The 14,005-nt window shown below is 40.6% G+C and overlaps 1 protein-coding gene across 1 annotated transcript; it reads left to right on the top strand.

The window, feature by feature from the left end:
• Window positions 1–5,698: 5,698 nt before the first annotated feature.
• Window positions 5,699–7,553, top strand: LOC147884525 (sugar transport protein MST4-like). The gene is made up of 4 exons (XM_087397995.1): window positions 5,699–5,849; window positions 5,944–6,263; window positions 6,379–7,008; window positions 7,095–7,553. Exons 1-4 carry the CDS (start codon window positions 5,699–5,701, stop codon window positions 7,551–7,553), a joined length of 1,560 nt encoding a protein of 519 aa, XP_087254121.1.
• Window positions 7,554–14,005: the final 6,452 nt, after the last annotated feature.

Raw genomic sequence — 14,005 nt, 5'->3', positions numbered from 1 at the left:
AACACATTCATGCACACGTGCAGGACTTGTTACAAGTGGGTACCATGCTTGTCGTGTTTGTGGAGTGGGTTTGAAATTGCTTACATGATACTCCAAACATATGAGGAAAAATGTTTATGAAGGTCATGCTTGATACCTTCTGCTGGACCATCTTGCGCATGGAGGTTAGCTTGATCCACCACAATCATATTTGAAGCCAAGTGACTGGATTTAGGCTTGGAGGGCAAATGGAGAGGAACCTCATCGTGGTATGAAGAGGCTATTGATCTTTCACAAGCTTCCTTATTGGGGTCAGTTACAAATCAATCATCTCTTGGATCCCATGCATATCTTCAAGAATGTGGGGGATATTGTTTGGGCACACTTGGTTGGTTCCAAAGACTCGAGAGGAGTGCGAGAAGATTTGCGTGCTATGAATAGGATGTCTCGTTTGTGACCCCAAGTGCGTGCTTCATGAAAAGTTATCCTCCCGAAAGTAACATGGATCCTCTCTACGAGAGAGGAGACAATGGTCAAGGCAGACATTACCTCTTTTCAAACACCCTCAAGATACATGCCTTGCTTGAAAGGAGCATTTTCAAAGGACAATAAGCTTAGTGAGCTCAAGTCCCATGATTGGCACAAGGTCTTACAGGTATTCTAAGTTGTAGGATTAGTGTACCGATAATTGTGACGCATTAGTGTAATTATGATTATGTTACATTGTTGACATGACTTCTTTGTTTCTTTGATAGTTCATCCTCCCAATTACAATAAAAGGGTGCTTACAAGAAGATGTTAGAAATGCTATATTCAAGATAAGTGGTATTGTGAGGTATGCTTACTATCAAATCACATTGATTGCATTTTCTTCAATTTAAGCTGAATAATCTACAGACTGATTATGAATATATCTTACATGGCATGTGAAATAGGTGGATATCTCAAAAAGAGATCTCCATATCAAGCATTGAGAAGGCTAGCGTGGAATCCATCGAAGCCGTATGCTTGCTTGAGAAGCACTTTGCCTCGAGCATTATGACAACTCAAGTGCACTTGCTTGTGCACATAGTTGATGAGGTGGCCATTGTCGGTATCGTTCATAGTCAGTGGATGTTTTTTCTCGAGCAGTTTATGAGAAAACTTTGAAGGGATTTGTAAGACAAAGAGCAAGACTAGAAGCAAGCATGGCATATATATCACGGAGTTTCTTGCATCCACAGATCCCGATATGCCGCAAGCTTGGCATAACAAGGATGATGATCGCATCATTGGTGAGGTTCCCCAAGGAAAGGGGATTGAAAGAAAGATGAGCGAAGAGCAAGTGGAGAAATTCAATAAGTTTTGTATCCTCAAGCAAGGAGATGCAGAAGTGGATTGAGAGATATGAAACGGCCAAAGCAGAAAGAATAAATGCAAGGACGAGATTTAGAGTAATGTACAGGTGATCGAAACCATATCCACAGGATCTTGCCCTTCTCCCTACTCACATGTCACTGGATTGGCTACAACTGGCTCTACGTAAAGCCAACGCGATGGAGAGATAATAAACGAGCGTGAGCGAGAGTTATCATCTGGATGTATGATGCATGTAAGTTTCTTACCTCTTGATGTAATTAAGTAATTATTTGTGACAATATATGCTATAAAATAGATGCATCTTCATTGTTTTAATGATGCTCTTTTATAGTACAAAAAGTAAAGTGCATTATGGTCATATGGACGACATTTTCGCATGGAAGACATCGATTCAAAGAGAGTCACGTATGATTGTGGAGTCTTGGCTAACTTCACACAAGATAGCTGAGCAAGTGCTTCGGATACCAATCTTCTCTCCTCACAGTTGGATTATTGTGGAACCATATGCGAAATCTATGAAATTGATTTTAGATGATTTAGTATTTTCATTCTTGATGTAAATGGTTTAGAACTATTTACAATAGTCCCCATGCGACAGTGAGAAAAGATAGGAGCAGTTTCTTTGCAATAGACTCCACCAAACTTTGAACTGATGAAAGTGATACTTTTGTTCTTCTTGAGCACTGTGAGCAGGTTCATACTAATGATTTAATTAATCGAAGCTTTCGTTTTTAAAGATCCATTGATACATGCACTTAAGCATAATTTCATATATGTAATTAATGGCATTTGGCACCCATCTTCAATATAGGTGGTTTTTCATCCGGATCGTTCTGATCCAAGATGGTGGTACGTGATCCAAATTGCACCACGAAGTAAGCAAATTTTTGAAGATAGATATGTGGTTATGGAGATGCCACTACCAATGCCAGATCCAATTGATCTAGATGGATCTAGCAAAGAAGATGAAGATCATAATATGAGCCAAGAGGAAGATGCACATAATGACATCATTCGGGAGGAAGATGGAAATCACGATATTGAGAAAAAATATGACGATCATAAAAAACCACCACAATTTATTGAAGAAGATGATCAAGTACTCTTAGGTGAATGTATAATGCTAGAGTATGATGATGATATAGGAGATCAACTCGGTATAGAGTTAGAGATAGACTTGTTTGGCGTGTTAGACTTGGCTCACAGGTTGAAGCCGTTGATGTAAATGCTCTTCATTGATTTTTTTCATCTCAAACTTGGACATGAATATATGATCTTCAAAGGCTTGATGTGCATGCTCTTGTACTTTTATTGTCTCAAAGGATCAAACATGTATGAAAATGAAAAAAAAAAAATCATTGGGAAAAACTATCTTTTAAGATCGGTATGGGAAAAAAAACTCTCCATAACATCACTATAGGAAACTATCTCAATGTCGCTATATAATGACCATTACCAATCTAATAAGCGTCGCTATATAGCAGCTTTAGGCAAGTGTCGCTATATAGCAACGTTTGCCTAAAGTCGCTATATAGCGACCCTTAATGAAGCCCACTTCCAATGCCGACGATTAGCACCTCGTGCACGCTAAACGTCGGTACTTATGCATTGCAATAGGATCCATGTGTAGTAGTGATTCATTTGCATGCAAAGGGAAGAACATTAGGTCTCGATATGATGATGAGGATGTTGTTATTGGCAATGCCAAGGAAGATGCATCGTCTAAAATGATAATGATGAATTAACCATTATCCTAAAAGTTCATATTTCTTTTAAAGAAAAAAATTGCACTTACTTTCAAATCTTTCGACTATAAGTAAAATTTTGTGGACAATCTTTTGTGCTCTCATTATGCTTTTAAAATACCAAAGTTATGCAAGATCCTAATTAAAACTGCTACTAAAATTGCTCTAAAATTGATATTGTATGATGGTGTATCAAAACTGTAGAAAAAGGCTCATAGATTTTACATCTACTCCATTAAGGTCTCATTTGTGTGAAATGTTATCAATGTTCTATAGTGCCTAATTAATTATAGCAATCTTTACCACCAATAAATATACTTTTCTTGGTAGGATAGCCTCTTGTAATATCGCCTTAACACATGGGTAGGAATATAGATGTAATCCATGATAAATGGGCTTACTCATTTTTTCACATTTTGTTCACACAACACTTATTTAAACCATGCCTTTTTTGCTTATTTGTGGATTTACCCAAAATAATCAACACCTTCTAAATTATTTTTAGGACTTGAACTAGTTCCTTTCTATTTAAAAATTAAAATAGTTACTTCCTTGCTAGCTCACATTTTGAATTGTTGTGCTTAGAAATATGAATTCAACCTAAATTGAATCCAGTGTGATATCCTTGGAGCATAATATATGTTGAAACAGAATTGTAAAACATTGGTGCTATGTAAGCTCATATCCATAGGACAAAGCATAGTTAATATCTAAGTAAGGCAGGGTATTGACCCTCTTAAGGTCATTTCATCCATTATGCTATAGTGATTCTCTAGATCATCATAGAAGGATTTCACTTCGACATGTCAACAGACTTTGATGTGGACAGATTAGTTTCTCTTTTGTATGAGATGCCGAAAAGAAAAGCTATGCTTTAGTTGAGATACTAGATATTAATAGCGTCATGTTCACTATGTTGATGTATTGATATAGATTTATTCATATACGAAGGCACAAGTAGGCTTTTTAAAAGGATTTTGGTATGCTGTCTAATCACATGCTCCACCAAGGAGCAAATTTATGAATTTAAATATAAATAATTTAAATATTCTTTTGTTTAAACTCCACTATGTGTTCACAGTGAGTTGATATTTTTCTTCTTTCATGAAAAAAATAATAATTGAAGAATAAAACATGCTACTTGCTGACACCTCCATGACAAGAGAGTGGTTTAAGAATCATGCCCACCCTTACCTATGATAATAATAGTATTTTTGAAATAACACATGGTTCTTGCCTTAACCACCTGGACATCTGTTTGATTGTGACTCACCTTTAGTAGAAGATCCCCTCCCTAAATCATAATTTTTGTCTAAGTATGTATTAATCAATGCAAGTAATAAACTTGTTTTTGGTAAGATGGTAAGCATGAGCAAGATTTTACTTGCTAATGTTGAAAAATGGATATTGTTGGTCCAACCATGTAAGGGAACCTACAAAAAGATTGATTGACCTTCATTGAAATGGAGTTATAGTACCAAAAACTTGATTCTCAAATAGCTTGTTAAGGACCAATTGAGTCTAGATTATCTCTATATTTAAAATTGAATGCAATTAATTTAGATAATAATAAAAACTATACAAGTCTATTGACCAAGATCTTTATAAAATTGGATGTCTACTACCAAATTTTGCAAATGTGATAAAGAATTATTGTATAAACATTTGTATCCATTCTATCATAATGGGTAAACACTTGGGCATGAGTTTGGAGGTGTGTACTTCTGCTACTTGTGATTATGATCCATGCTTATGCACATGAGAGTATTTCTTCTTAAGCAAACTACTAAATCTTAAATGAAGTTTGCTTGAGGTGGTGGTTAAAGCAAGCAAATAGTTGTTTACTACTTTGCACATTCCTCATAAACAAAAAGGTTAACCAATGTGGCAGTGACTCAAGCAAAATAAGTGATTCTATTTTAGGACTCCGTGGGAGCGCTTGACATCTACAATAGATAGTGAATTCAAAAGCTGGGGAGTCGCAATTGACGTTGGGTAAATGGAAAGGTGAGCCCACGTCTTCGTAATCACACGCCCCATGATGCCTTAGAAAATGGATCCGCATCGCAACTCACTTCAACTGCACAGCAACATCGTTCATGGTGACGGATATCAGATATCAGGTCGCGAGGGTCGAGCTTGTAGTGGTTTCTTTATACTTGTGATGAGTCACACGATGGGCAAAGCGTTCGAAAAGCAGTATCACGCACGAGTTGGTTGCGAGGAGCGGAACACGTGATCGGGAAAGCCGAAGAGATGGTCAAAGAAGAAGCCGATGTATTGGATCGGCCAATGGGCAAGGCTGATTACAAAAGGGAGATAGAGAGGGAGGAGCCGTGAGTAATCAGCAGTCCATTGTCAACGTAAAGATCCAGATTCCAGCTTCGAGCTTTGCGAAGTGTAGAGTAATTCAGACGGAAGGAAAGTGAGAGGAGCGCACTAAGGAGAGTGGCAGAAGTTCGTGTTCAAGCTGATATCAGGGTTGCAATCGTAATTAATTAGCTCTCACCAATACTAAGGAGAGTGGCAGAAGTTCGTGTTCAAGCTGATATCAGGGTTGGAATCGTAATTAATTAGCTCTCAACAATATCTGTAGTAAGGGCCATTTACTAGCAATGGCACCTGCAGATGTTGCACCCGCGCCAGCGAACATGAAGGCTGCTCTTCACTTCTACCCCAAGCCAAGGATCACACCCTACCTCATCTTTGCGTGCATCATGGCCGCTACTGGAGGAATCATGTATGGCTACGACCTTGTTGTTGCAGGTGATCTGTACTTCCTGAAAACCTTGTGTCCATCCTCTCGTCAAACTATTACTTGAGCTCATTTCTAATTAGTTCTTGGTTGTCTTTAACGCAGGTGGGCTTGCCGTCATGAACGATTTCCTGGAGAAATTCTATCCAAACGTCCTCAAGAACAAGCTAAATGCAAAGGAAGACAATTACTGCAAATACAACGACCAAGTTTTTCAGTTGTTCAGTTCGTGTCTTTACATAAGTGCTCTCATCGCCACCTTCGTCGCGTCTATTGTGACGAGAAGGCTCGGTCGAAGAATTTCGATGCTGACAGCAGGACTACTCTTCATAGCTGGAACGGTCTTAGGCTCCGCAGCTCAGAATCTAGGGATGCTGATCAGTGGGCGCGTTTTACTGGGTTGTGGAATCGGCTTCGCTAATCAGGTAGTTTGGAAATTGGTAGTTTGTGATGTATCAAAGGTTTCCCGTTGTTTCATTCTTCTTTTAGTTCTAGACGCGACAAAATGCACCCGTATGCTAAACGTGGCTTTGACGGCAGGCCGTGCCTGTTTACTTGTCAGAAATCGCACCACCCAGCTTACGGGGTGCGTTGAACATACTTTTCACCATGAATGCCATACTGGGAATCTTCTCAGGCAACGTGGTGAATTATCTAGCTTCAAGCATTCATCCATGGGGCTGGCGCCTCTCGCTGGGGCTCGCCGGCGTGCCGGCGGTTCTGCTCACGGGTTCCGCTCTTGTGTTGAGTGAATCGCCCAGCAGTTTGATAGAGAGAGGTCATTACGAGCAAGCAAAATCCGTCTTGCGCTGGATTAGGGGCTGTGAGGAGATAGACGCTGAGTTTATGGATCTACTCGGAGCGAGCGAGAGGGCGCAGAAAGCTGAGGTAGGAAGTTTCAGAGGTTTGTTGAAGAGGCGGAACAGGGGGCCGTTGGTGTTAGGACTTGCATTCCCGTTCTTCCAACAAGTAGCTGGCAACGACGCCATCTTATTTTTTGGCCCTCTTCTCTTCAAGACAGCAGGGTTCCAAGACAAGACAGCCTTGTACTCCGCTGTGTTCGTCGGAGCTACAGGGGTGATCGGCTGTGCTCTCTCAACGCAGATGGTTGACAGAGCAGGCCGCAGAGTCCTTCTGCTCGGTGCGTCTGTTGCGACAACAATAGCTATGGTACGTAGAGGTCGTTCTCATTTTCAGGTAATCGAAGCATTCTCGGTAGATAAAAAGTGTCTGATGGCTGCTTTTCTTAAATTCAGGTTGTCGTTGGCCTCACATTCGCAATTAGCTTAAAGGGAAACGCCAACCAGCACCTCCCACGAAGCGCAGGGCAACTTCAGGTCGCCATGACGTGCTTGTTCGTATTCGCCTTCTCCCTTTCATGGGGACCTCTGGCTTGGCTTGTGCCTAGCGAGATCTATCCGATGGACATACGATCAGCAGGTCAAAGCATGACGGTCTTCGTCAACATGTTGTTCAAGTTCCTCATCGCGCAAACATTCTTGTCCATGCTTTGTGCCTTCAAGTATGGCATTTTTCTCTTCTTCGGGGGATGGGGGATAGTAATGGGAGTGTTCACGTTCTTCTTGGTACCCGAGACGAGAGGCATTCCCATTGACAACATGCAGGAGCTGTGGTGCACGCATTGGTTCTGGAAGAGCTTCGTTAAACAGCAGGACCTGCAACACAAGGTTGACAAGGAGGCCGACAGCCTGTGAGATTGCCTTGCACATTTGATAGCAAGACAAGAGCTAGGTCTGTACACAACTTATATAAGCACACCAGTCTATTGCGTGCAACATATATTTGACACAGTCCATGAATTCTCTTCGATGTAGGGCATTAATGAATAACTTAAGGGCCCTTCCTCTACAAAAAGCAAGAACCATTTGTCTATAAATTCTCGGTCTCTAAGTTTTCTATATGACATTTAACCCTCCTCCCGTTCAGTTGCAAAAGTAGAAATAAGGATATACTTTTATTAAAAGGAGATATGTATTTTTTAGGTAATAAGAAGAACTGGTAATTCTCCATATACATTTTCTCATGTAGGGATATATCTTTTACCCTCCACACACATGTGATTGTTGTCTTAGTTAGGATTGAGTAGGATCAAGGCACATTACCTTTTATTCTTAAATCAAAGGCTCAATAGGTTTGCCGGCACACTAGCATGAAGCCCCACCTTAACTCGCCCAACCAAACAATGTAGGCATCATATGAACATTAACGCCATTAAGTCAGTTTCCTATAGCGACATTTTACAGAGATTGTTTTTCCCCATACCGACCTTTAAAGATAGTTTTTTCCAATTTTCCTTTTCATACATGTTTGATCCTTTGAAAGAATAAAAGTACAAGAGCATGTACATCAAGCTTAAAGCTCATATATTCATGTCCAAGTTTGAGATGAAAAAAATCAATGAAGAGCATTTACATCAACGGCTTCATCCTGAGCCAAGTCTAGTGCGCCAAACAAGTCTATCTCCAACTCTATATCGAGTTGATCTCCTATATCATCATCGTACTCTGGCATCATACGTTCATCTAAGACTTGATCATCTTCTTCAATAAAGTGTGGTGATTCTTGATGATCGCCATCTTCTTCCTCAATATCGTGATCTCCATCTTCCTCCCGTACAATGTCGTTATGCGCATCTTCCTCTTGGCTCATATTGTGATTTTCATCTTCTTTGCTAGATCCATCTGGATCAATTGGATCCGGCATTGGTAGTGGCATCTCCATATCCACATCTCTATCTTTAAAAATTTACTTACTTCGTGGTGCAATTTGGATCATGTACTACCATCTTGGATCAGAATGATCTGGATGAAAAACCACCTATTTTGAAGATGGGTGCCAAATGCCATCAATTATATCTATGAAATTATGCTTAAGCACATGTACCAATGGATCTTTAAAAATGAAAGCTTCGATTAATCAAATCATTAGTATGCACCTGCTCACAATGCTCGGGAAGAACAAAAGTATCACTTTCATTGGTCCAAACTGTGTTGGAGTCTATTGCAAAGAAACCGCTACTGTCTTTCCTCATTGTCACATAGGGACCATTGTAAATAGTTCGGCTCTTTAGAGATAAATTGATCGATTATTTCTAGTGTTTCCTAACATGGTGGACTCTTTCATGAACAAGGTGAAATTTTGGAGAATTGTGATCACTTGGCCCACTTGGTCCATGATTGTGTCAAGAAAGAGGGCATTATGGCCAGACAATAAGTTGATTTGGTTGTTAAAACTTGGAACCTGTTGGGAGACATTGTGGAAGGGCTACGATAAAATAAGGATGGAGATGTTGATTCTCCTTCTTCAGCTCAATGCCTCCTCAGTGTGATGCTCATCAACTTATGCAGGCGGTTTCAGAACTTTTAACCTCTAAGTTTATTAATGATCCTTTGACTAGGCAATTCAATAATCCTACTTTTGATCAATTCATGGCCAAGTCAATTCTAAATTTTACGTCTATTATAGTACCTACTACATTAGAGAGGATTGCTCCCTCAAATCTTAATTCCCCAACTATCTAGTAATCTTTTTAGGTGACTCACTCTTTTGTGCTTGGTCATTTTGTGGCTTTGGGAATCATTTTGAACGGGAACACAAAAGCACAACTTTGTCTGCATCAACAAAAGAAGCTTCCATCACCAAGGGCTTCACAAACAACTTCATGCTTTCATACACGGACATCCTGTCCCGAACACTTTGTGTAGTGGTTAGATCAAACACGCTGATGGGTCAAGCCAGATATGATTATAGTGTAACTATTTTCTAGTGGATAGTCTATGCCAAAGTCAATGGTTCTTACTGGGTAGTACGAGACTTATACTACATGTAATATTTTTGAATTATTAATATAAACAACATGTAACATCTATTTTGGGTACAAAACATTGGTACCCTCCTTAAAATTCCCTAAAACCTTCATTCAAATTACAACTCTTAAAAAAAAAACTATATTTTGCATAGTCAATAATTAAAAACTTGCTAGATTCATGCATTTTTCAAACATTAGGTTGAAATTTTGCTACTCCCAAAAATTTGGAATTTTCACACCTCTCGCCCATCAAATCTTGCAAGATTAAGTACTTGCAACCTGTCCCCGCCTTGTAGATGCCCTGCAACCCACACGCATCTCGATGTGACCTTGCGCAAACTTTGGTTTACCATTGTCTTCTTTCGGGTAAGTTGTCTTCTATTCTTTGCTTGCCTCACAAGCTTGCTTCTCTCTATTTGGTTTGGAATTGTCATCTTTCATTGATCGTCACCATGGCAATATGCAGCTCACCATGGATTACAAGAGAAGAAAATAGATGTTGCGAGATCGAAAAGCTGAAAAGCTTGGTCAGGGCACAAGGAACAGAAGACTCCTTCCAAAGCAGCAACAAGAAGCAGCTTAGTGGTTGGAACATCATGCAATTGTGGTAGGGTGAGCTCAAACACCAGTTATGTGATTGTCCTAAACCAGCCTGGTGGTTGGAATATCATGCAACCGTGTGGTTGGTTCAGCTCAAACACCAGAACTAGGATGGCTTGGACTTAATGCGATTATCCTAAACCAGCTCAGTGGTTGGAACATTGATCATGCAATTGTGATTAGGTCAGCTCAAACGCCAATTAAGGCTAGAGGAGGTAGGCATTGGCAACGAAATGCATTTTTGTTGGTTTAGGATTACGTGCAACTGCACAAAATATAACTTTAGTAAATCCCAAACAACCACCGTGCTTGTTTTAGTAAATCCCAATAAATAAATCCCAAACTGCAAGAAAAAATGTAAATCCCAAACAATATACTAATCCCAAACAATCACCGATCTTATTTTAGTGACAATGACTGTGCATGAGGGACCATCTAATTCATAGGTTCAGATTAGCATTCAGTCAGAATCAGACTATAATAACAATGATTGTGCATGAGGGACCATCTAATTCACAGGCTCAAATTAGCATTGAGATAGAATCAGACTGTAATAACAATGACTTTGCATCTAGTTCACAATTTAGCATTCAGTCGGTTTATCAAGCTGTAATAACAATAGTTTAGAATGAGAACTAGCATTAAGCTGTGATAGACTGTAAGAACATATCACATTATTAGAATTACCATCTAAACGAACGTCATGAGCAACCGTCTAATCGCACGTCATGGCTAGACGATGATGTATATGATCGCCTATGCTAGGTTGGGCTACCAACAAAGCTGGGTGTATGTGCCACCGCTCCTCTTTATGATCTTGGCTCTGATGACTGAGAAGTTATCCCATGGCAACATCTAAGTGCTCGTCATGGCTAGACAATGATGTAAATGACCGCCCAGGCTAGGCTAGGCTACCAGTAAGCTGGGTGCATGTGTCACCACTCCTCCCCCCTCTTCTTATTGAATTATCATGATCTTGGCTCCGATGACCAAGAAATTCTAGCATGGCAACCATATAATCGCACATCATGGCTAGATGATGATGTAGATGATTGCCTACACTAGGCTGGGCTACCAACAAAATCTAGCAGGTGGATTGTGTGCTCTTACCTGCGATAGGCACCCAGAGTCACACAACTGACACAAGAAATGAAGGGGAAAAGAGTGGGAGGGTGGAAAGTCTAGCTATATAAAGGCCTTAAGGGCAGAGAAATGATTCATTGCACCCAGGAAAATTTCTCTCCTACCCCCTTCTACCCCTATGATGAATCTTCTGCTGCAACCTTGATGCCCCTTCATAATGCTGCCCAAGTCATGGGATCCATTGTTTTCCTTGGCTCTCCATCTTGCAACACTCCACCAGCCATAGCCATGACCAAGGGAGTTGCAGGATGGGGAGCCAAGGGAAACGGGTCATCGTTGTTCCATCAGGCACTCGCAGAGAACTCACCTTGGTGATGAGACTCTCATAATTGAGCACAACCTTTGGCACTGGGGAAGGAGAACTCAACTTGGTGATAAGTTATAACACACTAAGAGCATGCGCCAGTGTGCTGGAGCTCACCACCAGATTGAGTTCCTTGTCCACTATTGAATGTTGTGCTCGATTGAGCTCACCCATCAAGTTGAGTTCCCTCTTGAAAGAAGAAATTCTTTGATAACCCCGCCAGTGCCTTGAAAGAAGTTGCAATGAAGAAAGCAATTCCTTGATAACCAAACATGTTGTAGGATGGGGAGCCAAGGGAAATCGGTTGTCGTTGTTCCGTGATGCATTGGGAGAGAACTCAACTTGGTGTTGAGCCTCACGTAATTACGCATTGTGCTTTAGCACTAGGGAAGAAACTCAACTTGGTGATCAGCTCTAACACACTAAGAGCATGCGTCAGTGTGTTGGAGCTCACCACCATATTGAGTTCCTTGTCCGCTGTAGAATGTTGTGCTCGATTAAGCTCACCTCCAAGTTGAGTTCCCTCTTCTAATGCCTTGACAGAAGTTGCTATAAAAAAGATTATTTCAATTACGAGGTGCTCATATTGTCCCCTGCATATGAGGAGTTTCGGGTCGAAATTGTAAGAAAGTCCTACCTATAATAGCACTACAACGTGCTTGTATTGTCCCCTGCATACAAGGCACCAGGGCAAAAGTGTAAGAAAGTGCTAAAGGGCAAAAAGTGACACCCAGTCCCGCCACAGTGGTGGTGTTGACAAGTGCTTAAAGAAGTGTCACAAAAACAAAGTGCTAGCATCTTTGTATGTAATCTATTTTATTAAATGTTCGCTTCGGATGTAATTTATTTTGTTTCAAGTTCGATGTAATACTATTATCGCAAAATGTAATTTCTTTTGTTTCAATATCATGTTTCAGCATCCCCCAGTAAGGTAAGCCTTCCACCTCGTAAGTGGTTTTCGAAAGGTCTTGAACTGAGGGGTAGTCGGCTTCTGATAAGAAAAGGTCGAGCAAAGTGAGATCAGCCATGTCCTCATCTCTGTATCCTGTATGCACCCTGGGTCTCCCCAAGACCTCAATCTATTGGTGGTGATTCTCCTCAAGTTCAGAAATGTCTATGTCACTTTTTTCTAAATCACTATCACGATCAGTTTCTTCTTCATTAGTGTTACTGTATTTTGTATGACCATCATTGCACTCAGCAGTACCATGGTTATACACTGTAGTATCATCATTGTACTCTGGAGTACCATTGGTGGGTTGGGCAATATCGGCCTCATATATAGTATAAGATCCATCATTGTATCCTAGAGTACTATCAACATCATTTTGACCAATGTCCTCCATGTCGGCCACTGCCACTGGACAATCCTCAATGTTCATTGCAGTACCATGATTGTTTTCAGTACGATCAGTGGTGTCCACTATAGTACCCGTAGTGACCATTCTCTTATACATGTGTGGACTATTGCAAAGTCCAAAGGGCATCCTTTCGTAAAGTAGTTCAGCTAGACCCTGTGCATGTGGTTCTGGGTGGATTTCTGATACTGCAAGTAGGTGTTCTTTGGGATCTTCTTGTTGGCATAGTTCCACCATGTTGACCGGCTAAGGAGCCTAGGGCTCTATTCCAATCCAAAATGATAGCTTCCTCATTTTCTTGATCAGCCCGATCCAACAAGTAGGTCAAACTTTCGAATCCTTCCAGGGTTGTCTCCTCATTGATATCTTGGTCACCACCCATGGGCCAGTCCCCACAAGCCCAATGCTCCTCTTTGGCTCCGGCTTGTTCTTCAAAATCCTCCTCTCCTAGTTCTATTGGTATGTGCCTTGCCTGTCCTGTGACCATATCTATTTCAAGGGATGTGGATCCCATGGGCAATCAAACTTCATCAGTTGACCAATCTTGAATGGCCTTTGTGGACCGCAACCATGGCCTACCAAGAAGTAGAGGGTAAGTTTGTTCATTTTTGGTCATATCAAGGACAACAAAATTGGAGAGAAAAGTTACTCTCCCAATCTTCATGTGAACACCTTTGACTGCACCTGTTTACATTTTACTTCAACGATAGGGATCGTTGCACAAGAAATTGTTGAAAAAATTGTTGTTAATGTAGTGAAAATGGTTCCAATAACCAATGCGGTGGTTTAGAACTATGATAACTCCAATAATCAGCATGGTGGTTGCAAGGAAACTATACTAAATTGCAAATGTCTACATTTTCCTTAGCTTGGAACTAAAATAGCTCCAAGAACATGTGCGGTGGTTGAGAAATTGTTGCACAAGGAGTAATA

The sequence above is a fragment of the Dipteris shenzhenensis genome, chromosome 26, assembly GCF_047967505.1.
Source record: "Dipteris shenzhenensis isolate YYH24624 ecotype China chromosome 26, Dip_SZ_1.0, whole genome shotgun sequence".
Taxonomy (NCBI): Eukaryota; Viridiplantae; Streptophyta; class Polypodiopsida; order Gleicheniales; family Dipteridaceae; genus Dipteris; species Dipteris shenzhenensis.
The sequence above is the reverse complement of the archived record's forward strand: the minus strand, read 5'-3'. Positions and strand labels throughout refer to the sequence as shown.